The sequence below is a fragment of the Myotis nattereri genome (genome assembly GCF_964212035.1).
Source record: "Myotis nattereri genome assembly, chromosome: 18".
Lineage (NCBI taxonomy): Eukaryota > Metazoa > Chordata > Mammalia > Chiroptera > Vespertilionidae > Myotis > Myotis nattereri.
In genome coordinates this window covers 5,246,118-5,263,049 of record NC_138093.1, presented here as the reverse complement: position 1 = coordinate 5,263,049, position 16,932 = coordinate 5,246,118, and the positions used below count along the sequence as shown (strand labels likewise).

General features: G+C 38.8%; 1 protein-coding gene across 2 annotated transcripts in view; it reads left to right on the top strand.

Annotated features, from left to right (window-relative positions):
* Nucleotides 1–14,409, top strand: part of WDR47 (WD repeat domain 47) — a 35,890-nt gene extending 21,481 nt beyond the window's left edge. For both annotated transcript variants that reach the window (XM_081112024.1, XM_081112023.1), the window contains exons 8-15: nt 1,159–1,419; nt 4,134–4,209; nt 5,928–6,085; nt 6,665–6,834; nt 7,603–7,773; nt 8,608–8,739; nt 11,298–11,516; nt 13,071–14,409. In XM_081112024.1, coding sequence (XP_080968150.1) covers nt 1,159–1,419; nt 4,134–4,209; nt 5,928–6,085; nt 6,665–6,834; nt 7,603–7,773; nt 8,608–8,739; nt 11,298–11,516; nt 13,071–13,213 — 1,330 coding nt within the window. In that variant the 3' untranslated portion in view covers nt 13,214–14,409. The remainder of the gene's footprint in view (nt 1–1,158; nt 1,420–4,133; nt 4,210–5,927; nt 6,086–6,664; nt 6,835–7,602; nt 7,774–8,607; nt 8,740–11,297; nt 11,517–13,070) is intronic.
* The last annotated feature ends 2,523 nt before the right edge of the window (nt 14,410–16,932 follow it).

Sequence of the window (16,932 nt, the reverse complement as noted above, 5' to 3'; positions counted from 1 at the left end):
ATTCATTGGTCGGCTCCTGTATGTGCCCCTACCAGGAATCAAGCCAGCAACCTTTTGTTGTACAGGACTGCTCCAGCACACTGAGCCACATGGCGAAGCCATTCTCTCCACTTTTAGAGACTCAAAATGATGTTAGCATTGTCAGCTCTTTATACTTAGCACTTCCTACATTTATTTGACCCCAGACTCTTTTTTTTTAATGGGGAGCATTTCATAGGACTAGTTTCACAGAATATTTGGGAAATGCTGCCTACTTAAATTTTTTAACTGATAAATATTTAGTAATGGCTACCAGTTCCTATAATATTAAACTGCTCTTTTAAAGTCTTGTTAAAGCCTTACACATACACACGCACACACACACACACACACACACACACACACACAATGTTAGAAAATACAATGAATCACCCCTTGTGCAGGCCTCTCTCATAGTGAAACTAGGCTGGAGAAAAGGATGCTGGGCCAGTTGTGGGTCTAAATCTTAAGAAAGCCTGGCAGCTCCCTTTTTGTGCCCTCACGGTCTCTGAGTCCAACATAAGGAGTCAGGTTTTCCTAATGTAGAGACTTGTGATGCAGTAAAAACCCTGAGGCTGACTTGTTTTGCCCCCTGGTACCTGGATCAAAGTCTAGCAAATAGACTTTGTAGAATGAATGAGTGTGTGACAAATAGCGTTGGCACTTGACTTTGTCCCATCATGGCCTGCTCTAGTCATTTATTTCCTAGTTGACCTGAGATTACTAGACAGATGAAATGAAATGGTTTGTTGTGTTTTATTGGTGATAAATTTTAGAAGTGGTGATATTTTTATTGACTTCTTTGTGAAATTTAGTTTAAAATTGAGAATTAAACCAAAGTTATACCAGAGAAGAAACAGATTTTTTTTTCTGTTTTTATGGTAAAAGGTGCTTTTAAGAAGTCAATGATACCCATCATGCCTATCTCCTTTAAAGTGACATACTGTAGAAAAGTGTGGGTCTTCTTTCAGTATATTGGTTATGTCTTCAGCTGAAAATGATAACTTTTTAGTACTAAACTTGCCAGAGGTTATTTATTATATGTGCATGTTTTATTTACCTTCTCAAACTTTTCATCTTCTATGTTAGGAATGTTATTTAGTTTATATTTTAATATACTTATGTTTTTTTATCTTATAGGTCCATTCAAAAGCTTGGTGAATTAAATATTGGAATGGATAGCCTTGGTAATGAGGTGTCCACACTCAACCAGCAATGTAATGGGAGCAAAGGCAGTGGATCTAATAATTCTTCTATCATTAGTTTTTCTACACCACCCCAAGATTCTAGCCAGAGATTGACACAAGATGCTTCAAATATTTACACGAGCACTCCTCGTAATCCGGGATCCACAAATCACATACCTTTTCCTGAGGAATCCTCTTCTTGTGGAAACCAAGTGTAAGTGCTTTACTTTGTAAAATCTGGAAATGTTAACTTCTATTAATAGAAGTATAGAAACTCAAACTTCTTTTTGAAGCCTTACAATAACAGTTTTTGGAGCTCATTTACTTAGTGCCAAATTTTTTTCTAATCTGCCTTCATTTATATATTCTCTTCTACTAAATGTCTCTTAAAAGACTATATTCCCCTGTTTTTCTTTTTTTTCTTTCTTATCACACCAGGACAGTTCTATATTTTTGTAAGCCATCTTACTCAGAGATGATAGTTTTAGCCTTTATCTTCTCCCCGATATTTCTTTTCTTTCTTTCTTTTATTTATTTATTTTTGCCCTTGGTATCTTTCAACAAATAATCTGATTCACAGACCCCAAAGGCACAAAAGTGTTTTATAACTTGGTGGAATGATTGTCCGAGATGGTCTTGTAGCTCTGGCCCCTTCACAGCTGAAGACTTCTTGCATATCTGTGTTTTCACTAGTCAGGGAGAGTCTTTTGTCTTGCTGTCATAAGTAAACAAGTTTTAATTTATGCATTGGGAAAAGTTAAGGAAACTTTTCTTCATTTATTCTTAACATTAAATACTTTAGAATGGTTCATTTGAAAATGCATAACTTGCTTTTGCATTTGGATGTTTATATATTTAGTATAAAAAACTGGTTTTATACTAGAGCATAAGTTTATCGAATGTATGCTTCTTTATTATAGTTCCTGTTATACTTGTGTATCCCCAAAAGTAGAACTCAAATTTTAAAATTTAATTTTTATCAAAGTAATATACATACATGGTTTAAAAAGACAAATAGCACATTTCATATACTATAAAAGAAAATCCCATTTACTCATCTTTGTCCGCGATTTCTATTTCCGGTAGGCTGCCCATTTTCAACCCAGGCAGCGGTTTCTTTTGCCTTATATCAAAATTTCTGAATAACATGCTTCTGTGATATTTTTATTATCCACCGATTTCCTGCCAATTAGATTTAGCTACTATACTCCTCACTCACAACACATTCATTTTGTCTGCTTCTTTCCAATATATATCCATTTTTGTTTAAATTGGTAGTCAGCGTTAATGTGGTAAATGTTGCTTACAATTGGGTCATGTAGTGTAATGGATTACATTTCCTTTTCATACTGCTCTTTGTTTTCCATGGGACAGTAAGTGCCTCGTTTTTGGTGTGCATGTGTGTGTGTGCACGTGCTGGTTTTCTTAGTACCTGTCATTAACCCATCTGCAGATGCTTTGACAGGACTGTAAAATTATAAAACCTCTCTTACTACAGTAAAAACGATCAGGTACTTCCTCTTTCTCATTCCCCCCCTTTGAGACATCCCTCTAGGATCACTCCTGCTTGATTTTATGTTCCTTGTTTCTAGGCCATTGTATTCAGTCCTAGAGAATCCTGGGACTTCCCTTCATTATCCTCCTGGGAATTTCCTTTGCCTCTTCTTTCTATTGGATCCCCATTTTCAGGATCTCATGTAGTTTCATGAAAAGAGTTTCATCAGAAGTGAAGTTTCTGAGACCTGGAATGTCAACATAGTTCACATTTGATTTGTTAGCATGGCTGAGTATAGAATTCTAGGATGGAAATCATTCCTCAGAGTTTCAAAGGCATTGCTACATTTCCGTGTTCTTGTCAAGAAGTCTGATGCCATTTTGACCTGATCCTTGGTATGAGGCCTGCTGATTTTTCCACCCTGGATTTTTTTTTTTTTCCTGCTACCATATTTTTATTTTCTAAGCTCTTTCTTATTCTCTAATTTTTCTTAAATTGTTTTTTAGATCTTTTCCTTGTTTCCTGGATTCTTATATACTCTTTTTTAAAAATATATATATTTTATTGATTTTTTTACAGAGAGGAAGGGAGAGGGATAGAGAGCTAGAAACATCGATGAGAGAAAAACATCGATCAGCTGCCTCCTGCACACTCACCACTGGGGATGTGCCCGCAACCAAGGTACATGCCCTTGACTGGAATCGAACCTGGGGCCCTGCAGTTTGCAGGCCACCACTCTATCCACTGAGCCAAACCAGTTAGGGCCTTATTTACTCTTATATCTCCAAGGATTTTAATTACAGCTTTGAAGCATTTGTTTCCTGAATTGCCTCTTTTCTTATACATTTCTTTTTCTGTTTGTTTTAGTCTCTGGATTTTATGTAGGAGGCTTTTTTTTCCCAAGTGTTTGGGAAACCTTGACTATCTGTAAAAAGTGAGGCATTAAAAAATGCTGATTGGGAGGAAGATGTACATATATGAATGGATCTGTCTACCTGTTGACCTCACAAGGAAATGATTGAGTGGAAACATTGTTTTATCGTGGGAACCTCAATTGTCAGTTTCTGTTAGTCATTCCTCTTGGGCCAGATAATTTTCATAAAGAGCAATTTAAGTTCCTGCCTGGGGTAGGACTTAATCATAGCAACCAGGATTCTGGAACTAATCAGGGGGAAGGTACTTGACATTTCACAATAAAATTTGTGAACTTTGACTTAATCCCCTTTCCAAAATGGCTCTCACTCCCTCCTTACGACTATGCTTGCTGTTAGTGAGTCCAGAGCCACTTAATAAATAGCTCCTGAGAGTAACTTTGGGGACAGTGAGGTTCATTTGCCAAAAAAATAAATATTAGAGATCGAATGGACAAATATTTAGTTAAGTTTCTGTTTTGATGTTCAGAGTAAACTTTATTTGAATTTCTACTCACACAGCTCATCAGAACATTTGGTCATCAAGCCTCCTCCTGGAGATTCTTCAGGGAATCTGTCAAGATCAAAAGGGGAAGAGGTAAGACTTAGGGGAAGGAGGTTTCATTGTTTTTATATATACTTGCAGAGTTTGGTAAGGAATTCTCAATTCAAAGAATGGACCATTATTAGAAATAATTATTATTGCTAATGCTAGGATTTATCTCAAGGTAGTTGAGCTTCCACTGGGCTAAGTGAAAAGGTTGCCTCAGAAAGCACATTTGAGAGTATTTATATTAGTGGCCAATAGTGAGCTGTGCACTACTCTCTGAAGCCTATGGTTAATTTATTTAGATACTATTTATGTTGCCCTGGGGCTTCTCATCAATGCATGTTTTTTGCTTTGGAACCAGACATTCTTCCCTAACCAGTATACAGCTTCACTCTATCTTGTTTTCTATAGTTCACATTTTAACCCCATAGACAAAATCATGATTTCAGGTGCTAATGGTACCAAACAGCTAACAAAAATGAATAAAATTGGTTGTTTTTGTGACAAGCACATAGGAATATTTGTCCCTTGCACAAAGATTTATGCTTGCCTAGTGTTTTCTGTCCTTTTGGTTTTCAAGAAAAGCTAGAAATGTAGATCTTTAGTTGAACTCTATTTTCAAAATGGCAATAAATCTAAAAAGTTTAAAACACACTAGAAAAGAACAAATAAAATTTATGGCTCTGCCATTTCTGCTATAAGCAAATATTAGTAATTATATTAATGTACATAGGCCATTTAATCAGTCATTCCCTTCCCTTTTTGTCTTATATGCCCATGCTATTCGTTTGGCAAACAGTCATATTTCTTGTATATGGATTAATAGAAATTGTAGCATTTTTAGTCAAATAAATTCATGACTAATATAAGGATTCATTCAATTACATAAGACAAACATGTGACATATCAGGCTTAGCCTCTATTATTGTATGAATGCATAAAAGTTTGGGTAGAGAGTGGCATAGTCTCTCATTGATACAGTCACTGTGGGCCCAGAGCTTGATGCAACAGAGCTGAAGTGATTTGCCTTTGTGTGTGTACTTGGTATTCATACTTCACAAAGACAGGATTAGGCTGGGTTTGTTGACCAAACTCAGCCTCTAAGTCCCTGTTCCAGGTCCGGTCATCCCTGGTCAGGGTAGCAGGGTGCTTCAAATGCCACCAATAGCTGGAGTTCACAAAGCCTGTATGCAGAACTGCTTCAACTTGCTTCCTTAGAACAGGCTGTGGGCAGATAGGCTGACAGTTTGAAATAAAAACGAGGCTCAAATAAAATGTTCTGATTAAAATCATTTTTGCAATTTTAAGAAGGTTTTTTTTACAATTTCAGTTTGAAATATTAATGTATTCATTGCTGGAGATAATGGCAAACTTATTTTGTTTTTTACCCTAGGTGCATTTAAGAATAGTTCTTTATATCCTGCTTTTAAAAACACAAATAGTGTTCTGGTATTTTGTATGTGTGCTATATTTTTTCCTTGACAGTTAAAGGCAACTTAATATGGGAATATTTATTGTTATATTTTGTCATAATAAGTGAAGAAAAACTTGAATTTCTATAAACTATCTGAGCTTAGTTTAGCAATGAGTAGTAAAAAATGGAAAAATTGGGGTTAATTGGATTTGCCATTTAAAAGAATGCATGATTGTAGATATTGAACATAAAGTGAACAATATAGTTGAAATGAATTGAAACTGGGATAAAGACAAATTCTTTCAAACTCATTTTTTTCATAGGATGACTTTCTTTTTCATTCTTTCCATAGGACGACAAATCAAAAAAGCAGTTTGTTTGCATTAATACCCTGGAGGACACACAGGCTGTTAGAGCAGTGGCTTTCCACCCAGGTGGTGGTCTGTATGCTGTTGGTTCAAATTCAAAAACTCTGCGAGTATGTGCCTATCCAGAGGTCATTGACCCGAGGTACGGACAGACGGCTGGCTGTACTGCCAGTCTTGGTTCAATTTTTATTTTAGCTACATTGGTCCCTTTTGCAGAATTGTCATTCCGTAGTGTTTAATTTTTATTTCCTTTCCTTTTATTAAGTTTTAATTTTTATTTTCTTTTTTAAAAAATATACTTTTATTGATTTCAAAGAGGAAGGGAGAGGTAGCGAGAGATAGAAATATCAATGATGAGAGAGAATCATTGGTCAGCTGCCTCCTGCACGCCCCCTACTGGAGATCGAGCTGCAACCCGGGCATGTGCCCTTGACTGGAATCCAGCCCAGAATCCTTCAGTCTGCAGGTTGACGCTCTATCCACTGTTTTCTATGAGATCTGAAATAAGAGTTTACATTAGTATAATAATGGTTTATAATTTTACTTTTGGATTTTAAATATGCTTTAACTTTATTTCTTCTAAGACTTTGAAAATTGTTATTAACATGTTGTCAGATACTCTTTGTGCTCCCTCCCTCAAGAACAACAGTAATATAGAACTTCATACTCATGAATTTTAGTAAGCAAGAAATTGAAATATCTTTCTTAAATTTTTTTTTAGCGCACATGACATCCCTAAGCAGCCAGTGGTACGTTTTAAAAGGAATAAACATCATAAAGGATCCATTTACTGTGTGGCCTGGAGTCCTTGTGGACAGTTATTAGCAACAGGATCAAACGACAAATACGTCAAAGTGTTGCCCTTCAATGCAGAGACTTGTAATGCAACAGGTAGGGCCCAAGTATGGGAGCAGTAGCTCTCCAGTGTATTTTTATCTTTTGCCCATGTTGTAGCTCTCCTGTATCTCTCTACTGTCTCTAATAAAATCTAAGAATATAGCCTTAAGATTTTTTTTACATTCTAATTGCTTGGCTGCATTCATCTGGAATTATTTTTTTTTAGTAAGTTCTTACAGGTGGCCAGGTGATGTCTAATCCCTAGAAAATTATTGTTATCAGAAAAGTAACTTTTAAATCACTACCAGAATTGTATTAATGTACATTTTCCAGAGAGCATCTGTCATCTCTTTCATTTTCTTTGGAATAAAAATTAAGAAGGTAACTCTCCATATAGCTGTTTTATTTTATTAAAATTTTTTAAAAATATATTTTTATTGATTTCAGAGATGAAGGGGGAGGGAGAGTGAGATAGAAACATCAGTGATGAGAGAGAATCATTGATCAGCTGCCTTCAGCACCACGGATTGAGCTGGCAACCTGGCCATGTGCCTTGAACCGGAAATTTAACCAGTAACTTTTCGGTGCACAGGACATGCGCAAACCACTAGGCAACTCCAGCCAGGGCTGAACCAGTATTTGGATTCTTGAAGTTCTTTGCTCAGTAAAGTGAAATTGATTATAATATCAATCCCTAAGTGCAAATATAAACCATACCACTCTGCCATTATTCTTGGTCAGTCTGAAGGCAGTTTAGTAATCTCAAATTGTCACAGTAAGTTGAGCAGCATCTTTTTGTTTTAATTCTTATTGCTGTTTCAGGACCAGATCTGGAATTTAGTATGCATGATGGGACAATTAGAGACTTGGCATTTATGGAAGGCCCAGAAAGTGGCGGAGCTATTTTGATAAGTGCTGGAGCAGGGGATTGTAACATTTACACAACCGATTGTCAAAGAGGACAGGGCCTGCATGCTCTGAGCGGACATACCGGTATGTGATATCCATCTCAGACGCTCCTTTTCTTTTGTTCAACCCATGTTTTCCCACTGCCCCCTGCATTTCATTAATGGGGATATTTCATCAGAACAGATTTCTCCAAGACAGGACATTTTTCTTTCAAAAAGTTCAATTGTGCACATAGTAATGATAGCTGATAGTTCCCTGGGTGTTAAATTCTTTACTTGTACACATAATTCCTTCATTTAACCCTCACAACAATCTTATGAGGCAGGAAGTTTTATCTCTGTCTTAGACATGAAAAGGCAAATGACTGGCCCAATCTTACAGCTAAATGTGTGGAACTGAAATAGGACCCCAGGTCTGTCTCTTCCAGAGCTGGTTAGATCTAACCCCACAATCCTATACTTCCTTTGGAAAACTTGCCGTAATTTCAAATACAAATACATATATTTTTTAAAAAGAGAGAGAGGAAGGGGGAGAGAGAGAGAAATATTGACTTGTCCCACTTATGTATTCATTGGTTGATCCTGCACGTGTCCTGCCAAGGACTGAACCCACAGCCTTGGTGCAGCAGGACGATGCTCTCACCAACTGCGCGAGCTGCCTGGCCAGGCCCAGATGAAAATATTTTTGTAGTACTGATTATGATATCCTAAGATAGTGAATAACCAAGAAGGATTAAGCTTATTCAATATGGTTTTGATGTGCATTTTACTGAGTTTTAATATATATGGAAACTCTCTACCACATTGTATATTTGATTAAGCAGACCATCACGTGCCCAGTAATAAGGAGTACTTAGCTCTGAATGTGTTATAGAAAAGTGCTGTTCCACAGTATAACTGAGTATATGATCTTTCATAGGACATATTTTAGCACTTTACACCTGGAGTGGCTGGATGATTGCATCTGGTTCCCAAGATAAGACTGTTAGATTCTGGGATCTTCGAGTACCAAGCTGTGTTCGTGTTGTTGGCACAACATTACACGGAACTGGTAGGTTTTTCTGGAATTTATATGAATTTCTATGAGACAGAAACTATACATTGCACTTGTGTACTTTCTCTCCTCTGCAATATGTATGTTAAAAAAGGAATAGGAACAAATGAAAAAAAATATATCCTGTTTTCTATGTGGTCTGAAATAAGAGTTTAGATTAGTGTAATAATGGTTTATAATTTTACTTTTGGATTTTAAGTATGCTTTAACTTTATTTCTTCTAAGACTTTGAAAACCATTACTCACATGTTGTCAGATACTTTTTTTGCTCCCTCCCTCAAGAGCAACGGATAAACCACCATCCTCAACTTCTCTGCTGCAAGAGCTGCCTTACTCTGCTCTGCATTTGCACGTGTGCCCCTCCAGCCTGGTCCACAAGGCAGCCAGAGCACATCACACCTTCCTCACAACACTTCACGGCCCCTCATCGCTCTCAGGTTACTGGCGGCACCGTGGGCCCTTCTAGTTTTAGCTCCATCATGCGCACCTTTCCTTTCGGTGCCTGACTGTGCCACTCCTCCTTCCTGCAGGGAATTCACCTGCTGTTTCCTGGGCCTGACATGTTCTTCCACGTGTCTTCTCACCGTCAGAGCCTTCTCCTCTCTAGGTCTTAGCTTCAGTGACACCTTGCCAGAGAGGCCTTCTTGGGACTTCATCGTTATTTTCTATCACTGATCTCCATTGATTCCCTTCACAACTCTTAACACTATTTAAAATTACATATTTGTTTATTGCTAGTCTCCTCCAATAGATTTTAAGTTTCACAACGGCAACAATTATATCTGTTGTAGTTCCCTGAGGAGATTTAGCACCTACCCGAATACATGGTCCAAAGGAGTAGTGATGTAATTACTCTGTTGAATAAATGAGCCTGGATTTGTTTGGCAGCATAAAAACTAAACTCATTGTGTTTCCCTTGCAAATCAGCTCTTGTTCCCATTTTCCCTGTTTTTGGATATTACTTCCCTTATTTCCTCATGCAACTAGATTGGATCCAGGACTCATTTTCACTCCTTTTTTTTGCCCCCATCCAATCAGTTAATTGCCAAGTCTGTGGATTCTTTATTCATATATTTTCTGAAGTCTGTCTTGCCTCATGCAGGCCCTTATTCATCTGTTACTCTATTATATCTTGGCTTCCAGTGCCCTCCCTTCTCCAGCCTGTCTGTTTTAACTTGATGCACATTCACATAGGTTACTCTTCCCAGAGTCCTGCTTTCTTTCCTTAGAGGCCTGCATGACGACTCACTGCACAGGAACAGTTCACACCCTGAGCTTTGACGTTTGCGACGCTCGATGGTCTGTACTAACCTGCCTGTCATGTCTCAGCTCCAAGCTCCGTTTATGTTAACTTGTTCAGCCAAGTCACTTGGGCCCAAATGAGCTTCCGACCCTTAATCATGTTGTACTTTCCCTATAAAGCTTTTCTTATTAATTCTTCATGGCCAGAATAGCTCTTTTCACTTCGCTATCAAAATTTCAAACAATGACCCTAGACGGTTTGGCTCAGTGAATACAGCATCAGCCCTAGGACTGAAAGGTTACGGGTTCGATCCCAGTCAAGGGCACATATCTTGGTTGTGGAAGGCAACCAATTGATGTGTCTCTCACATCGATGCTTCTTTCTCTGTGTCTCTCCCTCTCCCTTCTACTTTCTCTAAAAATCAATGGAAAAATTTCCTTGGGTGAGGATTAACAAAACAGAAATTTTAAGCAATGGATATTTTTAATTGCATGTGTATAATACATGTAAGCACACATTCTCTCCCCCCATCTCTCTCTCCTTCTCTCCCTCCCTCCCTGTCTGCCTCTCTCTGTCTCTCTTATACTGTTTATTATTCTTCAAGATCTAACTTATATGCCTTTTTCTGTGAAGCCTTTTCAGGCCACCTTGGTCTAGAGCAGTGTTCTTCAACCTTAATTTCCCCTGCTAAGGAGAAAAACTAAATTAATATTTTTCCTAACAAGAGAAAGTAAATGCTAAGGAATGAGGTTCCACTGGGTGGGGCTGAGCTTTGAAGGCTATAAGCCATTGCTGATGCTTCGTGCTTTTTCATCGAGAATCATTCTGCACCCCCTTGGAGCATTGTTGCCCATTGGAGATGCCTGGTCTAGAGCTAGGGCTCCCGCCTATTGGCCGTTAGTCATGTGTTGCTTAGAGACATTTTCTCACTGTGCCCTAAAACGTATTTTGTTATTTAATTTCTTGTTCTTCCAACTAGACTGTAAGCTGGGACGGGACTATTTCTGGACACTTTCCCAGCATTAGGAAAAGTGGCTCATCTATTGCACTGTAGGCAGTACTGTCCCAGGGGCTCTCCCAGATGACAAGAGGATGGACTGTCTCATTGCTCACAGAATCTGGCTTCATACCCTGCCCCTAAAAAGGACGCAGTTGTTTGTTGTCTGACCGTTAATTTGTATTTTTCAATAACTGAGCAGTGTGGCAAGCTGCATTACATTTTTAGTGTGTGGCTCAGCGAACATAAGTAGTTGTTGCAGTTTAGCTCTATTGATTTTTCCACACTGAACCTTCCATTCCTCCCGCCATCCAGGCAGTGCAGTGGCATCCGTGGCTGTCGATCCCAGTGGCCGTCTCTTAGCCACAGGACAAGAAGATTCTAGCTGCATGTTGTACGACATCCGAGGAGGAAGGATGGTACAAAGTTATCACCCTCATTCCAGCGATGTGCGCTCTGTTCGATTCTCTCCCGGAGCTCACTACTTGCTAACAGGATCCTACGATATGAAAATCAAGGTGACAGATCTACAAGGTGATGCAGATGGACCGTTTTCCTTTCTATAGTCTCTCCTGTTCTATTTGGGATCTCTCTTTTGTTAATCTGGTGGGATTGACCCAAAAACATTTTCAGATTTTAGTTTTATAGTATTTACTGAGCAAATTACTGGTATTGTATTGAGATTAATTATAGCGAATTATTAAATTTATGTACTCTTTGCTTCTATTTTTAAAAACTTAGTGTGTAATCTGTGTAATTATGCCTTCAGAATGTAGTTTTATTGTTAAACATTTATTAAGCAAATCTGTGTACCAACTAGGGACAGAGAGGTGAGTAAGACATGTAACTTCCTTTTGATGGTGCTCACATTTTAGACATCAGTAAAAAGTAACTCAAATGATGTAATTTGGGGTATTGGTGAGTGCTATTAAAACATTAGCCAGGGAGGAGAGAGACTGGGGTGCTAGGGAGCGCTAGTTTTGGTGGGATGGAGGGGGTCTCCCCAGGGAAGTGCCATTTGTGGAGAGACCTGAATGATGAGAAGGAACAAGCCATGCCAGGGCCCGAGGGAAGACCACAGGGAGTGCCGCTTGTGGAGGCAGGACGAGTTTGGCATGTCCGTGACACTGCAAGAAGCCATTGTGGCTGGGGAACCAAGGGGGAGAGAGGGGAAGACATAAGGTGGGTTTTATAGGCATTTTTAAAAAAACATAATGGAATCCTGTGGAAGACTTATAACGGCGAGTGATATGATCTAAATTACATTTTTAAAAGATAATTTTGAGTCCTGTAGGGAGAAGGATCATAAGTATAAATATCAGTGAGGAGCCTATTGGAACCATTCAGGTGAGATATGATGGTGGCTTGGACTAGGGTGGTAGAGGCGGAGGTGGCAAGAAGTGACAATTTGGGATATACTTTAATTTATTTGGATTAAGTTTGCAAAGTGAGGGGAAAAGGAATCGGTGCTGATCCCTAGGTTTTTGGCATGAGCAACAAGATGGTGCCATTAATTGAGGTGGGGGTCAAGACATGTGAGGCAGGAACAGGTTTAGGCAAGAAAATAAAGAGTTTGCTTTAAACAGGTTAAGTTTAAGATGACTGTCAGGCAACCGAGTGAAATGTTGAATAGCCATTTGGATACTAGTCTGGAGCTCAGGTGAGAAGTCAAGGTTAGAGATGAAATATATGTGACTCGTATTAATGGTCATGGTACCAGGACACTAGATGAAATTTCCTAGGAAGTGAGGGATAAAGGGAACAAGAAATCTGAAGGCTGACACCTGAGATTTACCAAACTTTAAATGAGGAAGAGAAGGGAAGCAGAGAGGAGCCCGAGATGTGGTAGCACCATCAGGAGGAAGTGACCTTGAGTTTCCAGGAGCCAGTGGCAGCTGTGTGCATGTTACCAAATACAACTAACAATGACATGCCCAGTAATCTAGCTCTGTTTAAGTTTTTCAATATATTGCATTAATATACTGTCATTTTATACTGTCATTAGTCCTAAAGTAACAGGAAGTCTGTGAAATCTAAACAGACTTATTTTGTATTGTAAGTCAGTATCTCTTCTCTTTTTTAATGTAGGAGACCTCACTAAACAGCTTCCCATCATGGTGGTGGGGGAGCACAAGGATAAGGTGATTCAGTGCAGATGGCACACCCAGGACCTGTCCTTCCTGTCGTCCTCCGCAGACAGAACTGTCACCCTCTGGACTTACCGTGGATAGAGCATGCCCAGTGCCTGTCTGGGCCGTGAAAGCGCGGGGACTGAAGACTACTGATTGTGACAATTCCAGATTTGAAGAACGTAGACTGACCAGGAAAGTGGCTTAGCATGAGGAGGCCCTTTGACCTTGTACCCCTTTGGTAGGAGCTGTGGGCGTGTATTCTGCAGTGCTTTCGGTCTTCCACGTGAGCTCGTGCTGCTGTGACCTGCTGTGTGTCGTCCTGTTGCCAAAGTCTGCGGAAGAGCTCTGTGTTGTCAGTGTGCACTCCAGTCAAGGTGGACGATGTGTTTACGGTTTAGTATTAAAGCATTCCTTGGTCTTTGCCGAAATAACAGTTTTATATACACACGAGATGGAACTGTACTTTAAGCTTATTATTACATGTAATGCAACCAAGTTCTACACAGATAACATAGGTGTTCAGAAGTTATTTTGTTTTTCTCACAATCCCATGATAATTGTATCACTTGCCAGCTAGAGGTCAGAATTTTATGTCTCTTGAAAGTTACATGGTTGTTTTCACTGAGGATCATTCTTGAATTTAAAGATGGAGGGAAACTGCTTCTTAGATCATTAGTGGTAGAGGCCTTTTTTTTCTTAATCCAGGGATATAACGACTATTTTGTCACCTTATTTTGTTTCATGCTTAAAAGGTAAATGTGTTTGCTTCAGAAACTTGTTAATTTCAACTTTTTGAATGCAACAAGATACCTCCCTTCCAAACTGTACTGTAGGGCAGAGCAGCGGCGGGTGTGATGCAACTCTTGACGGTGCAGTCAATTTACTGGCCAGCATTTTCCTCTAAAAAATGAAAACTTTGCCATAGACTATAGCATGGCTTGAAATGCTATGTCTGCATGATAACTGAAAGATGGAAATTTTAAACTTTGCACTCCAAAAGCTTATTTGGGTTTTTTTCTTGCACTGTTTTGTGTAATGCAGAATAATGATTTTATTTCTACGGCAATGTAGATCCTAACACGTATCTTTATTTTCATATTGTACAGCAATTTTACTTTAAATTATTAAATAGGCTATTTTATTTATTTTAAATGCAGTTGAGTTGGTTCTAATGATTGAACTGTCTGTGCACTGTATGTAGCAAGCATTTTTAAACTATTGTATACAAGTGGAAAGGGTATTAGAAGTGTAACTGTGCTATTATTTCAATAAAGACCTCTTGACACCTAACACTATTCCTGCTTCTCAGTGTCTGTGGCTTTCAATTTAGAGGGTTATTTTCTCCAGTTTACTTGGAGGTAGTGTGTTCCAAGGGATGAGCAATCAATTTCTTAAGTTTCTAAAGTTCTTTCACTAATTTACTTTTTAACCATTCATGACTGCTAAGTTTTGTGTCTTCTACTTCTTTAATTCAAGATCTAGAGGACTTCCTCCTATCTTGAATATATTCTGAAAGTTGGTTAATACAAACCTGGCAAATGGGTAAATTCTAAGACTACAAATGAAGTGAGTGCTCTTAGAAAGAAATAAAATCTAATTAGTTTGTGGATATTCAGTACATATACAGTTTTGCTAATTCTTAGGCATGCAGAAGGGAACTCCACTAAAATAGGCTACAGTCTTTTCTTTACTTTCTTGCTTAATTTTACACATTTTAGATATACCAGGTCATTAGTGTTAAATTGTAAACTAGGAAAAATAGCAGGGTTGGTTTTTTTTTTTTAGCAGTTTTTTTTTTTTAATATAGACCAGCTCAACTTCATGGTAAAAATGTTCATAAAATTTTGGATCCCACATTCATCATTATCAAGGATTAGGCTTTAAGATCCTTCCATATGTGGGATATGGAACCCATTTTTCAGTGTAGTAGATAATGAGCACTGGAAGTTGCCTTACTGCAATAACATTTGGTTACATAATGTCCTTCCCGTGCCTCCACACTGTCTCCTGCATGGAGGCGAATAGACTTGGTTCATGTGAAAGAGAAGATAAGGGAACTGAAGTATCTACATTCTCTGGACCCTTCTTAGTGAGGAGTGCAGAAATTAACTCCTTGGTAAAAGCTTCAGAGGTCTGATTCAAATTTTATGTTTTAAATGTTTAACTATTTTTAATTGTAATGAGCTAAAGGCTACAATCAACAGTGAAAAGGCAACGCATGAAATTGGAGAGAATATTTGCAAATCATATATCTGATAAAGGGTTAATATTCAGGATAAAGAATTCCTATACCTCAATAACAATCCCCTTTCCCCAAACAACCTGATTAAAAATGGGCAAAGGGCCCAGCTGGTGTGGCTCAGGGGTTGAGCATTGACCCATGAACCAAGAGGTCCCCAGTTCCATTCTCGGTCAGGGCACATGCTTGGGTTGCAGGCTCCATCGCCTGTAGTGTGGAGGGGGAGGGTGCAAGAGACGATGGATCCGATCGATTATTTTCTCTCAGAGATGTTTCTATCTCTCTATCCCTCTCCTTCCCCTCTCTGTCTTTTTTAAATTTATTTTTCTTCCCCTCTCAAATTAATAAGAACACTTAAAAAAGAAAAGAATGTTCTTTAAAAAATGGACAAAGGACTTGAATAGACATTTCTCTAAAGAAGACAAACAAATGGCTAGTAATAAGCTCATGAAAGGATGCTCAACACCACTAATCGTTAGGGAAATGCAAATGAAATCATGAGACACCATCTCCCATCCATTAGGATGGCCACTATAAGAAGTGTTGGCAAGGATGTGGGGCAGTTGGAACTCTTGTGCACTATTGGTGAGAATGTGAAATGCTGCAGCCACTGTGGAAGACAGTATGGTGGTTCCTCAAAATATTAAAAATAGAACTACAGCCGTAACCGGTTTGGCTCAGTGGATGGAGCGTCGGCCTGCGGACTGAAGGGTCCCAGGTTCGATTCCAGTCAAGGGCATGTGCCTTGGTTGCAGGCACATCCCTTGGAGGGAGTATGCAGGAGGTAGCTGATCGATGTTTCTCTCTCATCGATGTTTCTAACTCTCTATCCCTCTCCCTTCCTCTCTGTAAAAAATCAATAAAATACATTTAAAAAAATAGAACTACATATGATCTAGCATTCCCACTTCTGGGTATATACCAAAAAGAATTGCAAGCAGGGGCTTGAAGAGATATTTGTACACTCAATGTCCATAGCAGCACTACTCAAAATAGCCAAAAGGTGCAGGCAACCCAAGAGTACATCAACAGATAAATGGATAAATAAACTTTGGTATACAACACAATGGAATATTCAGGCGTAAAAACGGAAGATTTTGACACGTTACAACCTGGATGATCCTTGAGAATATTATGCTACGTGAAATAAGCCAGCCACAAAAGGACACTATTGCTTCCACTTACATGAGGTTCCTACAGTAGTCAAATTCATAGAGATACAAAGTGGAATGGTGGTTGCCAGGGGGAAGTGATGAGATGTATAATGGGTCCAGAATTTCAGTTTTGCAGGATGAAAAAGTGAAGGAGATGGGATGGTTGCACAACAATGTGAATTATTTTTTTAAAATATATTTTATTGATATTTTACAGAGAGGAAGGGAGAGGGATAGAGAGTTAGAAACATCGATGAGAGAGAAACACGATCAGCTGCCTCCTGCACACTCCCTAGTGGGGATGTGCCGGAAACCAAGGTACATGCCCTTGACCGGAATCGAACCTGGGACCCTTGAGTCCGCAGGCCGACGCCCTATCCACTGAGCCAAACCGGTTAGGGCCAATGTGAATTATTTAATGACAA